General features: G+C 56.0%; 2 protein-coding genes and 2 long non-coding RNA genes across 4 annotated transcripts in view; 2 read left to right on the forward strand and 2 right to left on the reverse strand.

Annotated features, from left to right (window-relative positions):
• LOC132216086 (zinc finger protein 883-like) overlaps positions 1–18313 on the reverse strand; it is a 681654-nt gene that overhangs the window by 578040 nt on the left and 85301 nt on the right. The window lies entirely within an intron of this gene.
• LOC132216171 (uncharacterized) lies at positions 9348–11633 on the forward strand. Its single transcript, XR_009448719.1, has 3 exons — positions 9348–9410; positions 9604–9775; positions 11464–11633. It is a non-coding gene; the product is annotated as an uncharacterized LOC132216171 (long non-coding RNA).
• LOC132216161 (uncharacterized) lies at positions 11718–14895 on the forward strand. Its single transcript, XR_009448707.1, has 2 exons — positions 11718–12378; positions 13509–14895. It is a non-coding gene; the product is annotated as an uncharacterized LOC132216161 (long non-coding RNA).
• LOC132216154 (caspase recruitment domain-containing protein 14-like) lies at positions 12780–17971 on the reverse strand. The gene is made up of 3 exons (XM_059665266.1): positions 17751–17971; positions 16945–17440; positions 12780–13555 (listed from the first exon to the last, which is right to left on the reverse strand). The coding sequence occupies exons 2-3, from the start codon at positions 16967–16969 to the stop codon at positions 13347–13349; spliced, it is 234 nt and encodes a 77-aa protein (XP_059521249.1). The 5' UTR covers positions 16970–17440; positions 17751–17971; the 3' UTR covers positions 12780–13346.

Below are 18313 nucleotides of genomic sequence, written 5' to 3' on the forward strand. Positions count from 1 at the left end.
GAGCATGTCTCACTGAGAATGGAGTGACTCACCCAATAGCCGAGCTCTATGGTATGCTAATAAGTAATAAAGATTGTTTTTTAAAAATATATATATTTTATTGATTTTTCACAGAGAGGAAGGGAAAGGGACAGAGAGCTAGAAACATCCATGAGAGAGAAACACCCATCAGCTGCCTCCTTCACACCCTCCACTGGGGACATGCCCCTGACCGGAATCGAACCCGGGACTCACCAGTCCACAGGCCGATGCTCCAGCCACCGAGCCAAACCGGTCAGGGTAAGATTGGTGTTTTTTTTGGTTTTGTTTTCTTTTTTGGCGTCCCTGGGTGGGCACGAAGCTAGATTGTTTTTTAAAAATAAATAAACCTTAACTGAGTGTACTTTTTTGTATTTTTCCAGTGGTGTGTGAGGGATTCACATTCTTCATACCCTAGGGAATATTTTGTTTGCTCCATCATTATTTATTTAAACATTTTGTTTTGTAAGTTTGTCATGCTACCTCACTGTTTGGTTGTATTTTTTCTAGAAATTTATGGTGAGTCTTTTCTCAGATGTATATTTTCTGTGCCCGTATCTTTCTTAAAACCTCTGATCATATGTTCTGCCTAATGTTTCATGAGTTTTGGCAATTTTCTTTAACAAAAAGACAATGGGATAACAAATATGGATGTTAGAATTTCACTCATTTTGTGCCTTTTTGATTTAGGAAATTAATTTTTGTATTGGTGTAATGTGTTTTAATAATTTTTACCTTTAAAAAATATATTTCTTTAGAGATTTTAAAAATATTTTTTATTGATTTCAGAGAGGAAGGGAGAAGGAGAAAGAGAGAGAGAATCATCAATAATGAGAGAGAATCATTGATGGGCTACCTCCTTCAAGCTGCTGCTGGTCTGGAAAAGACCCTGCAACTCAGGCATGTGCCCTGATAAAAAATAGAATGGGGGACATCCTTGTGCATGCGCCGATGCTTAACCACTGAGCAACACCAGCTAGAAATTTTTTAGTTTTTAAATCTATGCACAATGTAGAGAACACTTTTTTAAAAAAATATATTTTATTGATGTTTTACAGAGAGGAAGGGAGAGAAATAGAGTTAGAAACATTGATGAGAAACATCGATCAGCTGCCTCCTGCACATCTCCTATTGGGGATGTGCCCGCAACCCAGGTACATGCCCTTGACCGGAATCGAACCCGGGACCCCTCAGTCCGCAGGCCGACGCTCTATCCACTGAGCCAAACCGGTTTCGGCTAACACTTTTAATTTTAATCCGCAGTACTAACATTCGCCACCACCTTGAGAAGAGCAACTTTAGAAAACCTCAGGACAGGAACCCTTCAGTTCCCCAGTGCCAACAAGCACCTTTGTGTGTAAGGGCTTTTGAGAAAGAACTGGGGCCTTTCTGAACCCGCTGACCCACCTGCAGGGAGGCAGTACTGTGGGCACTAAGGTCTCAGTGTTGGGTCTCCAACTGGAATCTCCAGGAGACTCTACAGCTCCCTGCACCTCAGTTGTTAAATGTGGACATGACCCTGATAACGGGACTTAGCTAGGACTGTGAGGATCAATAAAAGTTACAAACTTGGTACTTCCTTGGGCCAGGGTTCCAGAGATGACTTTTTGAGCATTTTCTCTTTTAATTCCCATAAAAAATGGGGAAGTCTAAACTGATATTGAACTGCTGGGAACATCTTCGATTACAGAAATGAGGAAGATTTTCCAAGTTTATTTAAACAATGTCAGGGCTGAACAGCAGACTTTGAGTGATGGTTGAATGATTACTCTGACCCATTTTTTTGTGATGAAAGGGCTAAGGGACTGCCTGGATATCAGAACCAAACAGCCCCCTTCGCCTGCCTCCTTAGGCTTTTATTGTAACAACAGCTTGAATAAAAATTTAACTATTATATACTGTCAGTAGGGTAAGCATCCTTGAGAACACACATGTATCTGCAGCGTCCTTTAACAAAGGACATCTAAAGACTAAGCATAAAGATTTTAGTAAACATCCAGGGTGCTCGGACGTATACAGACTTGCTTCCCCACAAAATAAGTCAGATATAAAGCCTGGATTGAAACCTAGTGTTGGGCCTTGGATTGCCAGTGGGGAAAAGGGCCTGGTAGTGTGCTAGATCCCCAGAACAAACAGGATGTGCACAAGGGTAATGATGGAGGTTTCACTGTCATACAGATGCTTCTTTCCCTTAATTCTCTAAAAAATCAGTACAATATTATTTAAAAATAAACATAAATTGATTGTGCATTTTGCATTATACTAGCACCATCGTCGGCAAACTGCAGCTCGCAAGCCACACGCAACTCTTTGGCCCCTTGAGTGTGGCTCTTCCACAAAATACCACGTGTGAGCCCAAGCCGTCCTCTCCTTCCTTCGCGAAGTGGCTTCTCAGAAATCCTGGAGGGGAACTGGGGAGGCTGCCCAGGAGCGAAGGCGGGCGACGTCGACCGGATTACGAGATTGTAGACAGAGCAGCAGGTGAGTGTGTCCCTCCGCCAACCTCTGCAGCCGCCCACCTCCCCTGGGTTGTGCCAGGAGGGGACAGGATTCCCCGGGGCCCGGGCAGAGGGAGGGGAACTGGACTGCTGCCCTGACCCTGGCCCCCGGCAGTTCAGGCCGGTGCCAGCTGCTCTGTGTCCTGGGTGTCCTGTCCATTGTCACCTAGCGGTGAGGAAGTTGATTGTCTCCATGCCCGCTCAGCCCAGATGTTCAGACAGCTGCTCGTTCTGTCCCTCCTGCTCTGGACCCTGGGCACTCAGGCTGCAGTGCCACCTCCTGCCGGCTGGGGCACCTGTGGGAGCCTCTCTCCCCTTTCCCTGTGGCTTATGCTTTGTATCTGTCACTTAACTGGTTCTCTCTCCTCAAGCCGTGCGCCCCTCATGTCCGCCTTCTTACCTTCTACCCTGCACACCTACCCCAGTCTTGGGCCTCACACAGACTAGGTGCTCAGCACCCCACCTGGAATTCACCCTGTGGCCACCAGGGGGTGCACGCACCCTATGCTGGTCCACAGAGGCACCTGTGCGGTGGGGCAGGGGTCATGTGGCCAGAAACCTTACTCTTCCCAGATCACTGGTGGTTTTGTGACAGTGACCAAGGGAGAGAATCTTCCAGGGGAACCAGCCTGGCTGTGAGGCCAGGAGGACAGGGGGCTTACTGCTCCTCTTCTGTGTGATCCCACATAATGTCCCGCTTTCACGCATTCTAGTGGAATTCACCTCAAATAGGCCAGGAGCGCCCAGTGACCTCCACTTGACTAGAATGTATTCACGAATAGGGTTTCTCCGTGAGCTGGGCACAGACTGCTGTCCGCCCTCTGCTGGGCTCCAGTCCTCGGGGTGGGTGGTCCACCAGGTGGAGGAGCGGCCTCCACCGCCTGGGCTGGGCCCATTGGCCTCCCAGGCCGCATGTCTAAGTGCAGAGCTTGGGGACTGTTAGGTGGCTCAGGAAGGTGACGTAGGAAATAAAGAGAACTGAGTCAATCAGAAAAGAAAGAAAAGGAAAGGTTTTATTCTGGGTCCCCAGGCGACCCACGGACCCCAAAGACAGGGCCAGTGGATTCGCGCCCACAGGGAGGGGCCTTTGTTTTATACTGCGGTTGAGTGAGGGGCGGGGACATGAACTGAGGAAGTTTCCGCCACAGGGAGTCAGCAGGGTATTCAGGAAGGAGTCAGTATCTGTGTGGGGGTCGTTGTGGATTCAGGGAGAAGCCGGTATCTGTGTCTGGTATGCTGATCTGTCAGAAATTCCAGGGAGGGTCCATTATCTCATCACACGTCTGCATGTAACCGATCCTGGGCTCTCTCCGACCTAACATCCGGCCTTTTGGTGATAGGGGATGCCGACTCATTCTGACTGCTTCCAGCTGACCAGGGATGTCAAGGAGGGTGGGGGGGTTTTAAAGGCCAGGGTCAGGCAGAGGCAGGTCAGAGGGGAGCTGGGTGTAAGGATGGAGCAGGAGCTGATTCACAGTCACCCGTGACATCCCCGCGATCCGGGAGCAGATGAACTTGAGGAGGCAGGGGGCTAGGAGAAAAAAGACACAGATGAGAATCAGGGGTACTACCTGGGTAGGACCCGGGTAGCTAAGGGGCTTTGGAACCAGCCAAAAGGCGAGTTTTCCTGGGAGTGTCTTGCATGTAGTTTTTCATTCAGCTTAGTCAGGGTCTGCACGTTTTGCTCCACTACTCCAGACTCGCTGATGAAGTAGCAGCATTCCTCCTTTTTCTGCGGTCAGAAGGTCTGAGGCGTGCTGGTTCTGTAGGGCTACTTGAGCTGTTGACGTCGCTTGCCGCTGTAGGTAGGCTAAGAGAGACGGTAGTAGTCTCCAGGGCTAACTGGAGCTTGTCATTAAACTCCTGAGCAGTGACCAGACTGTTCCCGAGGGCCCCCCAGTGAGGCCTACTGAGGCAGCGATACTCACCCCTAACATGACAGGGAGGAAGGTGCCCCGGCGGGTCCGGGAGTGGGATGGAGGGAGCAGCCAGGCGAGCTCTGACTCTCCATACAAGGTCAATTGGGGAACTACTGTCTGGGTTCTGCTGGTGTGACTTGTTTGCCGTCTGGTAGCAGGTTTCACGGACCTTGAACCTCCACACATAAGCAGGTGGGGGTGGGCGTAGGTTGCTCAGGGCTGGGAGGAGAAGGAGGAGGGGGAGGGCGACCAAGGTGGACCTTAATGGGGCGTAACACCTCACATTTATAGAAGTCATGCTGCTCTGGGGTCCTCTTGAGTCTGGAGAGGTGGTGCCACGATGGGTCACCGAGCTGGGGTCGCCAAGCAACTTGGCCGTGGTGGGGGCTGTGAGGATTACAGTGTGAGGTCCCGTCCACCTAGGCTCCAAGCCTTGTGGATGTAGGTTCTTAAGGAGGACCAAGTCACCAGGGTGAAGGGCTGGTCCTCGGGAGTCCTGGTTGGTCGGCTCTGGCTTGGGCAGAAACCTGTTCTCGTGTTCTCGGAGCAATTGCCTGGGTGAGATATGGAAGATAAGTACCCAGGGGAGGGGGATCAGTAAGGAGACAGTGGTTGAGCAAGAAGGGTCTCCCATATAGGAGTTCAAAAAGGGCTTAAGAAGGTGGGGCTCCTTGGTGTGGCCCGGATTCAGCCAGGAGCTGCAAATTTCTAGAGAGAGAGTTTAGTTGGGTGGTCCAATACGTTGGAATTGAGTGGCTATGATGAGGGTTCGAGCCAGTGACAGACAAATCCAGCAGGCTGTAGAGGAGGAGGGATTGATGTTCGAGAGTAGATGGAAAGTTGTGTTGATGAGGGTGGACAAGAGTAGGTCCAGGGTTCGTAAATAGAGAGTGACACTAGAGGATTTCCCATCCCAGACAGTAGAATTGATGACTCCCTCATCATTCCATGTCCGTTTCACCTGAAAATATTAAAACCTGAGCTTTTTCTGGAGTAAAAATTGGAGGGTCCCTTGCCAGGTAAGAGCCTGAGGAATGATGGGTCATGAGATCCTGGTTGGTGTTGCCGAATCTTCGGGGACGGTGGGAGTCATTTGGTGAGCCTGAGAGAGGTAGGTATTACAGTGAAAGTGGGAGGAAATGTTAGAATGCGCTGTTATCCAAGGGAAAAGAGAACGGGAAGGAGCAGTGGAAGCCAGGGACCCGGGTATGAGGCTGGAGAAAAGGCAGGGGGGGCGGGAGGGAGCAGGCTGCCTGCTCCCAGGCCTCTAGCCGCTTGGATTTTAAAGTTGCCACATTTTTTCCAGAGATAATGATTTCAGTTTCTGATAAAAGCCAGACTGTTGAATAAACCTGTGCATTCAAGGAAGTTTTCTTTGGGAAGGGTGGAAGGGGATGGGACGAGAAGGCGCCGAGGTCAGAGTACTTTTCAGAGCATTAAAGGGGTGAGGATGTTGGCCTTGGGATCTATGGGTTCAGTGAGGGGGTTCCTTCGCCAGGTCATGTCATAGAGGAGGTTTGCAAGAAGACTACAGTTGTGAACCCAGAGGCAAGAGTACCCAGTCAGCCTGAAGAAGGAGAACATTTCTTGTTCAGAGGAGGGGACAGTCGTGGAGGAGATAAGGAGATATGGCGTTCACAGCGAGACAAGGTAGGCGGCTGTGGTCTGGGACAACAGGGCCCCATAAGGGGACGCATGGCAGTGGGGGATTGGCGTCCCTGTGAAGGGAGGGGGCCAGGAGTGGAAGGAGCAGGGTGGCTGAAGGGCTCAGAATGAGCTGCAGAGTGGCCACTAATTTGGTGAGGATGTCTCATCCTAAAAGGGGCACAGGGCATGAAAACATGACTAAGAACGAGTGGGTTATAGGGCTATCACCAAGGAGGCAGGGAAGGGGTCCAGTGGTCAGCGGGCAGGTGGATTTGCCGTCAATACCCATGACCGAGATCATGGAAGAGAAAAGGGGCCCTGGCAAGGAGGGCAGGACAGAGAAGGCAGCCCCCATGTTGACCAGGAAGGAGACCAGTTGCCTTCAGTGCAGCCCTGGGCTCGGCGAGGGGGGGGGGGGGGGGTCGTCGAGGCTGGGGTTCTTCAGTCCTCAGCCAGTCACAGCATGGCCAGCGGAGGGGCATGACCTGGAAAGCTGGCCCCTCCACGCTGGGGCGCAGAGGGCCCGCCACTTTTCCAGGGGCGGTCACTCTTCCAGTAGCCGCTTTGGCCTCACGCTGGGCAGGGCGTGGTTGGAGCCGGGGGCTGGGGGCACTGCTTGGCCCAGTGGCCTTCATTTCCGCATTTGAAGCATTCTCCGGGTGGTGTTCGTTCCTTTCGTTGCACCCCCACCACGCACAGCCCCCTTGGGGCCATGGCAGCTGCCGTCGACTGCAGGGCCACAACTAAGGCGTGAATCTGCAGGTCTACCTTCTGTCGAAGGCAGGCCTCCCATTCCGACTGTGCCTCCTCCTCACAGGCATTAACCTTAATGGCCATGTTCGCTCGATCTCAGACTGGGGTCTGGGGGCTATTAAGGAGCTTAAAGGTCAGGTTAAAAAGGTTTGTGGAAGTTTACGGTTAAGGTGGTCAGGTCAGTGCCCTCTCAATCTGTGAGGCTGGACGTAGAGAGTCGGGGCATAGATTCAGACTACGTTCTCAGTCCCTGTTGCCTCCCTCAGGGGCAGAATGGGCGCAGAAATAGAAGAGGCTGTTTTGGAGCTAACGTTCTCAGGACTTGGGCTCTCAGGGATAGGGGAGAAGGCGGCTGCTGGTTAAGAGGGTCTGAAGAGAAAGAGCCGAGGCCTTTTTCAATTTGAGGAAGGTCAGAGAGAGAGAGAAAGAAAGGCTACCTGGATAAAGTCCTTCCCAGCTGCAAACTCTTGCAAAGGGAACTGGCCGGCCACCTGTGAATTTAATTGCTGGAGATTTGGCGGAGAGCGCGCGGGGTGAGGTGGGCGGTTGGAATGAACAGGGGCGCACAGGGGGTACGCCGCAACCTCCCGGGGGCGGGGCAGAGGGGAGGAGGGACAGGAGGAAGGTGGGACCTGCAGACGCGCGTGTGTCCTGACCGGGGAAGCAGGCAGGGGTGGGGGCAGGGTTGTCGTCCGGTGACTTGAGTTTCTGGTGAGTTTCTGGCTCCCGCAGTGGCTGCGGAGGTAGTGGCTGCGGAGGTGGGCGGGCGGAAGAGCGGAGGCGGGGTGGTTAGGTAATGGCGGAGAAGGCGTGGCTCGAGGAGGGTCCGGCAGGGAGGGAGGAGGAGAGGGTGTGGACAGTCGGGCCGAGGCCTGCGGGAGAACGGGCGGCTTTTACTGGGGGAGTTCGCGATGGTCTCCAGTGGAGTGGGGGTGGGAGGACACGGGGATGATGGCGGTGCCGTCGCTGCCCCCCACACATAGCACGTGACCCCCCCACACACACATACCGCGGGCTCGGAGGTGCACAGCGCAGCACGGCCACAGCCTGGGGCAAGGAGAGGAGGCAGAAGGAACTTTGGGGGAAGTGACAGGGACACAGACAGGGTGGAGAAAGAGAGAGAGACTTGGGCACATTTCCCAGTTTGCTGGCAGAAATGACTGAGATCAGTACGGACAGTAAAGTCAAGGTCCCATTTTCATACTGAGGCATGCTACGTTATAGAAATAGGGCGCAGGCCCGGGGCAGGCCTAGTGTTTAGCCAGGTTGGCAGGCAGGCACCCTAGAGGTGTGCTCGGATCAATTTTGGAATTTGGATTCCCTGTGCTCGATGCCTGTGGCCTGTAGCGGGGCCGAAGGCCAGCGTCTTAGCAATTTGACCCATGCTACGGACGGACGGAGGGACCGGGGGAGGTAGGGACACCTCCACTACCTCCAGAGGTCCAGAGGAACCTTCCTGAAAGGGTCCGGAAAGGCAGTCTCTGACTCGGCTGCATTTTACGGACAGAGATGCTGGCGGGCGGGCGGCCACAAGGAATGGGCACGGGGGTGGGGCAGGACTCACTGCTGATGTTGCCAAACTGGGAAAGGTTGCTGAGCTGAAGAAATGAGGTCCTGATGGGTCCTGGGCCACAAGGAGGGAGAGGCAGGCACCCTGAGCCATGGAGGGATGGCCAAATGAGGTGCTCATGCCACCCGGGTTCCAAGGCACCAAATGTTAGGTGGCTCAGGAAGGTCACGTAGGAAATAAAGAGAACTGAGTCAATCAGAAAAGAAAGAAAAGGAAAGGTTTTATTCTGGGTCCCGGGGCGACCCACGGACCCCAAAGACAGGGCCAGTGGATTCGCGCCCACAGGGAGGGCGGCTTTGTTTTATACTGCGATTGAGTGAGGGGCGGGGACATGAACTGAGGAAGTTTCCGCCACAGGGTTCAACAGGACACTCAGGAAGGAGTCAGTATCTGTGTTGGGGTCGTTGTGGATTCAGGGAGAAGTCGGTATCTGTGTCTGGCACACTGATCTGTCAGAAATTCCAGGGAGGATCCATTATCTGATCCCATGTCTGCATGTATCCAATCCTGGGCTCTCTCTGACCTAACAGGGACCCCCAGGTACATCGAGGCCTAGGACCGCCAACTCGAGGTCTCCGCAGCCAGCAGCTGGCGTGGCCTGGGGTGAGCAGGAGCAGCCGATGCGGGCGGCAGGCACTGTCATGCAGAAAGGCGGACCCGGATTCCACCAGATTTGACTGTTTGGATGAAGGTGGAAGTGGATTCTAGCTTCCCCATCTCATAAAACGTGGGCAACGTTAAGTCTCGCAAAGGACACAGTGGAGGCCAGACCCAGGCCGGTGCAGCTCTCCGCCAGCTCCTCCCGTGTGGGGGAGATGAGTCAAGGTCTCAGCAGGAAGGAGGAGGAGGATGAGGTCAGCCTCAGCGAAGGTGGCTGAGGGCACTGAGGTAGCATGTGGCCTCTAGGGCAGCCAGCTGGTATCTGAGCCTTTGTTTCTGCCTAGACCTCCTGGAGTCTGAGAGCGGCCCACAGCTGATCTCCAGGGGCCTGTGTGTCTCAGCCAGGTGAGCGGAGGGGGGCCGGGCAGCAGGTGGCAGAGTGAGGGCTGTTGGCAGGCAACAGCCTTTTTGAGGCTGTCATGGCAGGAAGGGGGGTGGAGAGTTCCAGAATGCCAGGGCTGGGGGCAGAGCTGGGCTGCACATGAGCTCCGTGGCCCCTTCCTGCAGCAGCGTCCCTGTGCGGCGGCGGCAGCGGCAGCGGCTGGCCCAGAAGCTCCCGAGCCAAGTCACGCTGCTGGCCTTCCAGGGGACGCACTGCTGGAGCAGATGAGCGTCATCGGGGGAACCTCACCGGCATCTTCGTCCACCGCATCACCCCTGGCTCAGCGGCCGACGAGATGGCCTTGCGCCCAGGCAGCCAGATCGTCACGGTGAGGTTCAGGGCTCTGTTCCTGCTGTTTGAACAGTGGCCTCATTGTCAGCTCCCGTGCGTGTGGATGCACATCTGTGTGTTCAAATACACAGAATGCGAGGTTCACCACTTTAACTCTTAAAACTTTTTGTTGTGAAATATTAATGATGCTGCAGAAAACATAAATGTTCAACTTGACTAATTACCATTAAGTGAGTATAGTAGCGGGGAGGGGACTTTGATGTTGCTGAAACTAGAACTTTAAGCTTTTTAACAATTTTTAACAATTGTAAGAAATTCACAAAATAGGCGTCACCGTCCCCCGGAGGAAACCCTGTCTTCACGCCACGGGAGCCCTTTCTCCGTGTCTTGTTGTCAGTTACCTTGTGGTTACAGCTGCAGAGTCCTTTATGGTGTTTGGGGACAGTCCTGATCCCCGAACGGGGCCAGTGCAGTTAAAGGCACATGCTCACTCTCCTTACAAAGTGTCCTCTCAGCGTGAGGCAGCGAGGGAGTGGATGGAGGGACAGTGAGAGCCAGGAGCTTTCACAAGCGGGGCCGGGGAGGGGGACAGCAGCTCGCGGTGGATGCCAGGGATGCCGCTAACATCCTACAGGGCCCGGGCGGCCCCACAGCAGTGACCCAGCTCCAAATGTCAGTAGTCCCAATGCCGAGAACCTGTGAAATGGAAAGCTCTAGAACAGTGACGGCGAACCTATGACACGCGTGTCAAAGGTGACACGAGAACTCATTTTGGTTTGATTTTTCTTTGTTAAATGGCAATGTCAAAAATATGTCTTTGTTTTACTATGGGTGCAAATACAAAAAATTTCTGTATGTGACAGCACCAGAGTTAAGTTAGGGTTTTTCAAAATGCTGACACGCCGAGCTCAAAAGGTTTAGCATCACTGCTCTGAATAAAGGCCCATTTTGGAGAGCAGACACTGGGTCCTGGTTGGTGCTCTCGGCATGCGGTTGGGAAGGGGGCAATGGTTGACTCAGGGTGGGAACGTGTGTGGCTTGGAGGAGCTAAATGCAGATGCCCCAGTTCAGGGCCTGGGACAGAGGCCCTGATAGGTGTGTGGACAGCTGGGGGTGCATGTGGATGGCTGGGAGGGGGGTGGTGAGCACATGGCTGGGGGTGCGTGTGGATGGCTGGGAGGGGGGTGGTGAGCGCATGGCTGGGGGTGCATGTGGACGGCTGGGGCAGTGAGTGCAGATCGGTGCTCAGACTCCGCCGAACCTGGTCGATAGCGCCTGCCCTGGTGGTTTGCCCCCAGGTGGACTGTGAGGCCACAGAGCCCTTTTTCAAGGTCGTCCTGCAGGGCATGACCCTGGAGCAGGCCGTGGGTCTTCTCCGCAGGGTGGACAGTTTCTGCTGCCTGTCTGTGAAGGTCAACACAGAGGGTACACCTCCACCCCCTGGCCCCACCCCCAGAAGCTCCCCTCTCGGGACCTGCCCAGCCGCCCAGTCCCAAATCTAAGCCATGGCTGTGCCTGCCCCAGCCCCCATGGCCTACCCCAGAGCCGGGCCACACCCCCGGTCTACAGAAGCCCCCAAGGCAGCCAGGACCTCCCACCCACTGACTCTGGCACTAGGATGGCTCCTGAGACTTTGGGGCAGTACCTTCTGTCCCTCCTCCTTTCACATTCCAGAACCTTCCCCCTGTGGGTCACGGCCTGGGCTGACCTGTCCTCTCTCACCAGGTTATAAGAAGCTGGTCCAGGACCTGGAGGCCAAAGTGACCACCTCAGGGGACTCCTTCTACATCCGGGTCAACCTGGCCCTGGAGGGGAGGGCCGAGAGGGAGCTGCCGGTGCACTGCGGCAACATCCTGCACATCACCTTACACCATGTTCCAGGGCCCCGGCTGCTGGCATGCCCACGTGGGCCCCTACAGCACCGGGGACGCAGAGGGCGGCACCATCCCCACCTATGCACGGTGAGCGGCTGTCGGACAGCCACCTCTCGGGGAGGGGACACTGCCCGAGTGGAATCCCCATGTGCCACCCCAGGTGGACAGGGTTTGTTTGTGAAAAGGGTGGACCTTGGTTCTAGAGCTTTCGGGGCCAGCGTTTCCAGCCTCAGCGCTGCGACCTGGGGGCAGCCCCGCTGCTCGGCTGCCTGGCACCGCCGGCCTGAGCAGCTCCCTGGCCTCATGCTGGCCCCAACCTGTGAAAACCAAAAGTGTCTCCCGACAGTCCAGTGTCCCCAGGAGGGGGCTCACCAGTCGCCTGGTGTGTTCAGGACTGTGTTAATTATAGCACAGAAAGTCCCACCTCCCGGGACCCTGTCCTGGGACAGATGTGGCAGGGCTGGCCCCCTCCCCCCAGCAGCATCCGCCTGCCGGGAGCCGTGTACCAGCTCCCGGTACACGTGGTGTCGGGTGGTACCGCTCAGCTCAGCAGTGCAGGGAGGCCAGGAGCTATATCCCACCCAGGCTCACACCCGGGACATCAGCGGGCACCTCTGGTGGGCTGCGGGCATGCAGGGTTTCAGAGGCGCCGCTGGGCAGGGGGAGTGGAGCCTCCTAGCAGCTGTTGTCTTCTCCTCCCAGGGCACAGCAGCTGCTCATCACCCTCCTGCAGGACCTGGCTCAGCAGAGCAGCTCCGCCCGCAAGGTGAGGCCGCTGCCGGGTCCTGGCCCGGGCCCTGTGTGGGGGGGGCCCTGCCTCCTTCCTTCCTGGGCTGGCAGAGGGGTGGGGGCAGGCTAGGGGTCCTGTTGGGAGGGTGTGGGCTACTGATCTGAGGGGGTCTCCCTGCGAGTCCCTGCCCCGTGGGCCCTGCACACCTTCCCCTGGGCCCCACAGGGCACCCAGCCTGCAGGTTCCTCCAGCGCCAGCAGAAGTGCTGGATGTGCTTTCTTGGTTGTACCCTGCACCCCACTGCCTGGCCATCTGCACCCATTACTCCCTCTGAGGGCGGGGACATAGTGTCCTCCCCACATAGGACACTCAGTGCCCCAAGCAAGGAGCTAGGCGCGCCCCCCAACCCCCATCATCATTATAAGGGAACCGGCAGAAAGTATCCTGTCAGAAGCTACCGCCCACCGCCTGCTCTCCACCACCCGGCCCTGACCGGGCTTTGAGACAAGTATCTTAGAAACTGACTCAATTCTCCTAAGAAGCTGATATGGTGATGCTATGAGCTTCCCGGCTTTCATGAATAAACAGTCAGTTGGGCTGGAACAGGTGGGCTGGCCCCCAAGAGTGTCTGCCTGGAGCCGGCCAGTGGGACCTGACTTGGAGGAAGGGTCTTTGCAGGTGTAACTGGTGTGACCCGTGAGCGGGGGGCCTGTCCAAGGGCAAGTGTCAGGAGAGAGAGAGACGCAGGGAGGGCATGTAGACCAGGCCGAGGCTGGAGCGACGGGGCCACCAGAAGCTGGAAGAGGCAGGAAGGGTCCTCCCCTGGAGCCACCGGAAGGAGGGGGCCCTGCCCACACCTTAACTTCTGACCTTCAGCCACCAAACTGTGAGAGAACCCAGTTCTGCGGTCCCTGGCCACCGATTTTGTGGTCGTTTGTTAGGGCGGCCCCAGAGAAACTAACACAGGGTCGCGCCCCCCCCCCCCCCCCCAGGCTCACCGATTCTCATGGCTGAGTTGGTGAACCGGGGCTGGGCAGCACCTCCTCGGCCAGGTGGCCCAGCACCTTAGCCTGGCGCAGGTAGGGGGTGAGGCGGCTGGGGCAGATGCGGCGCACGATCCTGGGGCGGTGGCTCTCCGTCACCTCCCACAGCGTCTCCTCGTCCAGGGCTGCCAGCGAGGACTGCGTGCGGTGCAGCTCCGCCATGGCCGGACCTGGACGACGGAAAGGGCGGCGGCGGAGGGCTGTCAGTGCAGGGCTCCCGGCTCCGAGGCCTTCCGCTTCCACCCATCCTCCCCACGGACAGGCAGGGAAGGAGAGGACCCCCGGCGAAGACCGTGACACCAGGGTGACACCAGCCCGGCCCTGGTGTCCTGTGACCGGCGGGAGGGACACCCACGGCACCAGGGGCGGAGCAAAGACCTGGCTTCTCTGGCTCCTGGGACACGGATCTGCCTCTGACACACAGGCTGCTGCCCGGCCCGACCAGCACTGGCTTAGGAGGTGGGTCTAGACCACTATCCTCCGCAGGGGGGCGCAGGAGGGAGCGAACCCCTGGACTCGCCTGTGTCCGCAGCACAGAGGTGCGTAGGGAGACAGCCGTGCGCCTGTGGCGGTAACGTCTCCGGGCAGCACCGCCTGAGGGAACGTGAGGCTGGACGAGCTGGCACCCAGAGGCAGTGCCCGGGGCCCACATCCATCAGTGGGAAGCGGGCTGGGGCTGGGCTGCGCACAGAAAGCCACTGCTTGTCCTCGGCAGGGTGGACCCTGTCGCTTTCAGCAGCCCAGGACCCCGGCACTGAGACACCTGGGCGCAGCGCTGTAAACGCGCATTAGAGACGCCATAAAACTAGGACGGCTCTTGCGGGAGCGCAGTCAAGGCCACACTCCTCGGCTGGTGTGTGTATGGGGGGGTGTGGGGGGTGAGATGGCCAGGCCTCTGAGGGCTGAGCTGCAGGGCCTGGGCAGATCCTGGCTGGGTCCCAGCTCCAGTCTGTGTGGATCTAGTGCCTGAAGCAGTCACAACCCCGTCAGTTCCCCCCGCCCCCCCTTTGTGCTGGGAGGACCTCAGGGGGCTCCTCCCACTCCCACCGGGAGCACCCCCGCTCGGCTCTGGAACCACCGTGGCCACACTGCGTTCCCCGGGCACAAGGCCTTTAGACTATTAATCCTTGTAACTCATTCTAAAATGCTGTGAGCTGTGGACTGTCTCAAGCATAGAAAACAGCCTGCAAAGGGCAGTGCCCGCGCCTCCTTCCTGGACTTCAGAATCCCGCGCTCAGTCCCTCTGCCCCATCCCCCCCTCCTGCCCGGACACACATAGCACTTGGCGTGACTATGGAACAGCCACCTCGCACCCAGCGTCTCCACCGTGAACTCTCACTGTAGACAACAGCATGGCTGGACAGGGCACCGCCCTCAGCAGGGGTTAGGGCAGTGATGGCGAACCTATGACGCGTGTCAGAGGTGACACGAGAACTCAACCAGATTTTTCTTTGTTAAATGGCATTTAAATATGTAAAATAAATATCAAAAATATAAGTCTGGCTACATACACCTTGACTGCAGGCTGATTCAGTGATAGGAAGAAAGCACGGAGACGTACTGATGTTCTATGGCTGCGCATTATGTTGTTTCTTTTTCTCATCACACTTGTGCATGAAGTCCTCGTGCACAGGTGGGCATAGGTAGGGCACAGGTGGGCACAGGGGGGACAGAGCGGGCACAGGTGGGACACAGGTGCGAGTGTTTGCCCTGGACCCGAGAACCCTGTGATCTGGTCCTTTTCGCGGGATGACAAGCTGTCTGGCTGGAGCCGAATGCCTCCTGAGAGGTGTGTGCAGGGAGCAGGTTCCAACAGCAGAGCACGTCGCCGTGTAAACCAAGGAGAATGGGAATGGCCGCGCAGAGCCCTCCTCCGCGGACAGCCCCCCGCAGGCCCCCGCGGGGCCCGGCCCTCGAGTAGGTCTGTCTCGCTGCCCCTGGGCAGCGCATTCCATTTCTGCAGGGGACGGTCCATGGATGCTCATGAACCAGGATGTTGTGGGTTCGGTGGTGTCCCCCCAAAAGATGTTGAAGTCCTAACCCCTCAACACCTGTGAGTGTGGCCTTTTGGAAATAGGCCGTGACAGCTGAGGTCATTGGGTTGAGCCTTAAGCCCTATATGACAGGTGTCCTCATGGGACAAGGAGAGACCCAGGACACCCAGGGAGGGGCCAGGTGACAGCCCAGGCCAAGGGCTGCGGGCAGCACCAGGAGCTCAGAGCAGGCAGGCTCTCGGAGGGAGCCGGCCCTGCAGACCCCTGACTTTGCCTCCTGGCCTCTGAGGGGACGGCTGGGGTGGCTGAAGTACTCGTGCTTTCTTTTCAGGATGAGATGTCCTAAGGCTGATGTGCTGGCCCCACGTGGCTGGATTGTTAGACGCCGCTGCGCTCCTGACCCGGCGAGCTATGCAGCATATAGATCGGACCCCAATCAAGCTGTTTTTTAAAAACAGAAAGGCCCCAGAGCTGCCAGCAACCATTCCCACTGCCGTGGCCCCCTGGACTAGGGGGGCTAGGGAGGTGGGGAGACGCTCTGGGGGCCTGGCCTGGCCCTGCCTCCCTTAGGCCAGCCGCCCTGACCTGTGGGTACCAGCCTCCCCTGTCTTTCTTCTTCCTCTCGGCCAAGGCAGGGCCTGCAGGCATCCTGACTGTCCTAACCCCCCAACACCTGTGAGTGTGACCTTTTAGGATATAGGTCGCAGCAGACGTAACCAGGTTAAGATGAGGTCATGAAGTCGAGCCTGAAGCCCTCTATGATGGGTGTTCTCATGGGAAGAGGAGAGACCCAGACACACACAGGAGGGCCACCAGGCTCAGTCCTCGGGACGGGGGGGAGGGGGGGGGGGACGGGGGGACAGGGGGGACAGGGAAGGGGGGTGTGCTGGGAGCCACTGTGCTCTGCCCAGGAAGCTGAGTGCCCCCTGCCGCTGCCCCTTCCCTCTGCTACTTCCTGCATCCCTGCTCCCTGGGACTCGGGGATGCCTCTCGCACAGCACAGGCATCAGGGCTGCCCTCATGCCTTCTAGAGCAGCGGTCGCCAGCCGGTGTCTGCGGACCACTGGCCCATGAGGTCCGCAAGGTTGGCGACCACTGTTCCCGATGACAGCCAGATGGTGCACATGTGAGTGCAGCCGCCTCCCACCGTGTCTGACTCAAAGATCCTGGATCACCAACATGTGAAACCAGCCGAGCGGGGAAGGGCAGAATGAGCAGACACGGTCTCTCCCTGTGCCTCACAGAACGAGCCGAAAATGGTTTGTTTTTAAAGCAGCCACAAACGAGGCAGCTGGTACCCCTCGCCTTACACCTAAACCTAGAAACCTCCCTTCTTCCTCTCTCTTTCCTCCTGGGGCACCCAAGCGGACATCAGAGTCCAAAACAGAGCATCCTTCATCCCTCCCGACCCACACTGTCCTCCTTGACGGTGGAGCTGAGCCAGAGAGCACCCATCACTTAACCAAACACAACAGCCCCACCCCCCTCGGGAGGGAGACCCTCCTCTCCCCCCCAGGACAGCTCTCAGACCCCCTTCAGGCTTGCCCGCCCTCCCCAGTGCTGACCTGCTCTCCGCGGGACCGGCTCCATGCTGCGCTTCCTGGTCCTGCAGAAGGGACGCTGGGGCGGTCTGAGCTGCACAGCAGGTCTGACAGGCAAGCCCGCCTGGCCGACGCCTCACATGAGCCTGCACGCATCACTGAGCCCCGGCACATTCTCACAGCAGGGCTGTGTGCGGAGTTGCAAGAGCCATGGGAAGCTTCTGGAAACTGCCTGCGCATCTGGCCTCAGCGTGGGGGAGATGCTCTCCCGCTTGTGAACAGCTGGCCTGGTTCGTGATAAATCCCTCGGATGACGTCCTGGCACCATCAGGACTCATTCTGCAGCCTCTTCCGTCCTCACCATTAGTCCGGAAGTCTCTAAGCCAAGCCTGTCACACTCACAGGCCAACACGGGCCAAATAAACAAGGTGCAAGTGCGTGTGGCCACAAAAAAAACAAAAGCTTCAATTTTCTTTGAAAAGTAGGTGTATTCCGATAGAGACATGCTGAAAACAAAGGGCTGAAATGAATGAGTGATCGTTAACATAAAATAATAGAACATTGCCGAAACCGGTTTGGCTCAGTGGATAGAGTGTCGGCCTGCAGACTGAAAGGTCCCAGGTTCGATTCCGGTCAAGGGCATGTACCTGGGTTGGGGGCATATCCCCAGTGGGGGATGTGCAGGAGGCAGCTGATCGATGTTTCTCTCTCATCGATGTTTCTAACTCTCTATCTCTCTCCCTTCCTCTCTAAAAAAATCAATAAAATATATTTTAAAAAAATAATAGAACATTTTAATAAAAAATAATACTTTTTAAATATTTACTTACCAGACACTGGATAACTGCACAAATGAATAAGCGTAATGCAAATAAACCTATTTTTCTTGTTTTCCGAGAGCAAGATATTTCCTGTTGCGCACACCAAAAAAGTCAGTCCAGGACTAATGAGGTGGCCATCAGCTACTAAAATATTCACTGCTGATATTAGTGGAGGGAAATGGTGTGCCTGCGCATAAGGGAAATGAATGCAACACGATTATAGTAATCAGTCATTAGCGAATGTTGTAGTTTGTAATTAATCATTATGTATAACAGGGTATTGTAAAAATTAAGATATGAAATTTTTATTAAAACGTTTCTTGCGTACTGTTACACTGGCTGGGACCCCAAAATATTCATTGTGGGCTGCATTTGACATGCTTGCTCTAAGCAATTCCAGGGGATCCTCTAGAATCACCATTAGATGGTCACTACTTAGATTTGGATGATGGTCTTTTTTTTATTATTATTATTAATTTCAGAGAAAGATAGAAACATCAATGATGAGAATCATTTACTGGCTGCCTCCTGCACGCCCCACACTGGGAATCGAGCCCACAACCCGGGCATGT

The sequence above is a fragment of the Myotis daubentonii genome, chromosome 15 (assembly GCF_963259705.1).
Source record: "Myotis daubentonii chromosome 15, mMyoDau2.1, whole genome shotgun sequence".
Lineage (NCBI taxonomy): Eukaryota > Metazoa > Chordata > Mammalia > Chiroptera > Vespertilionidae > Myotis > Myotis daubentonii.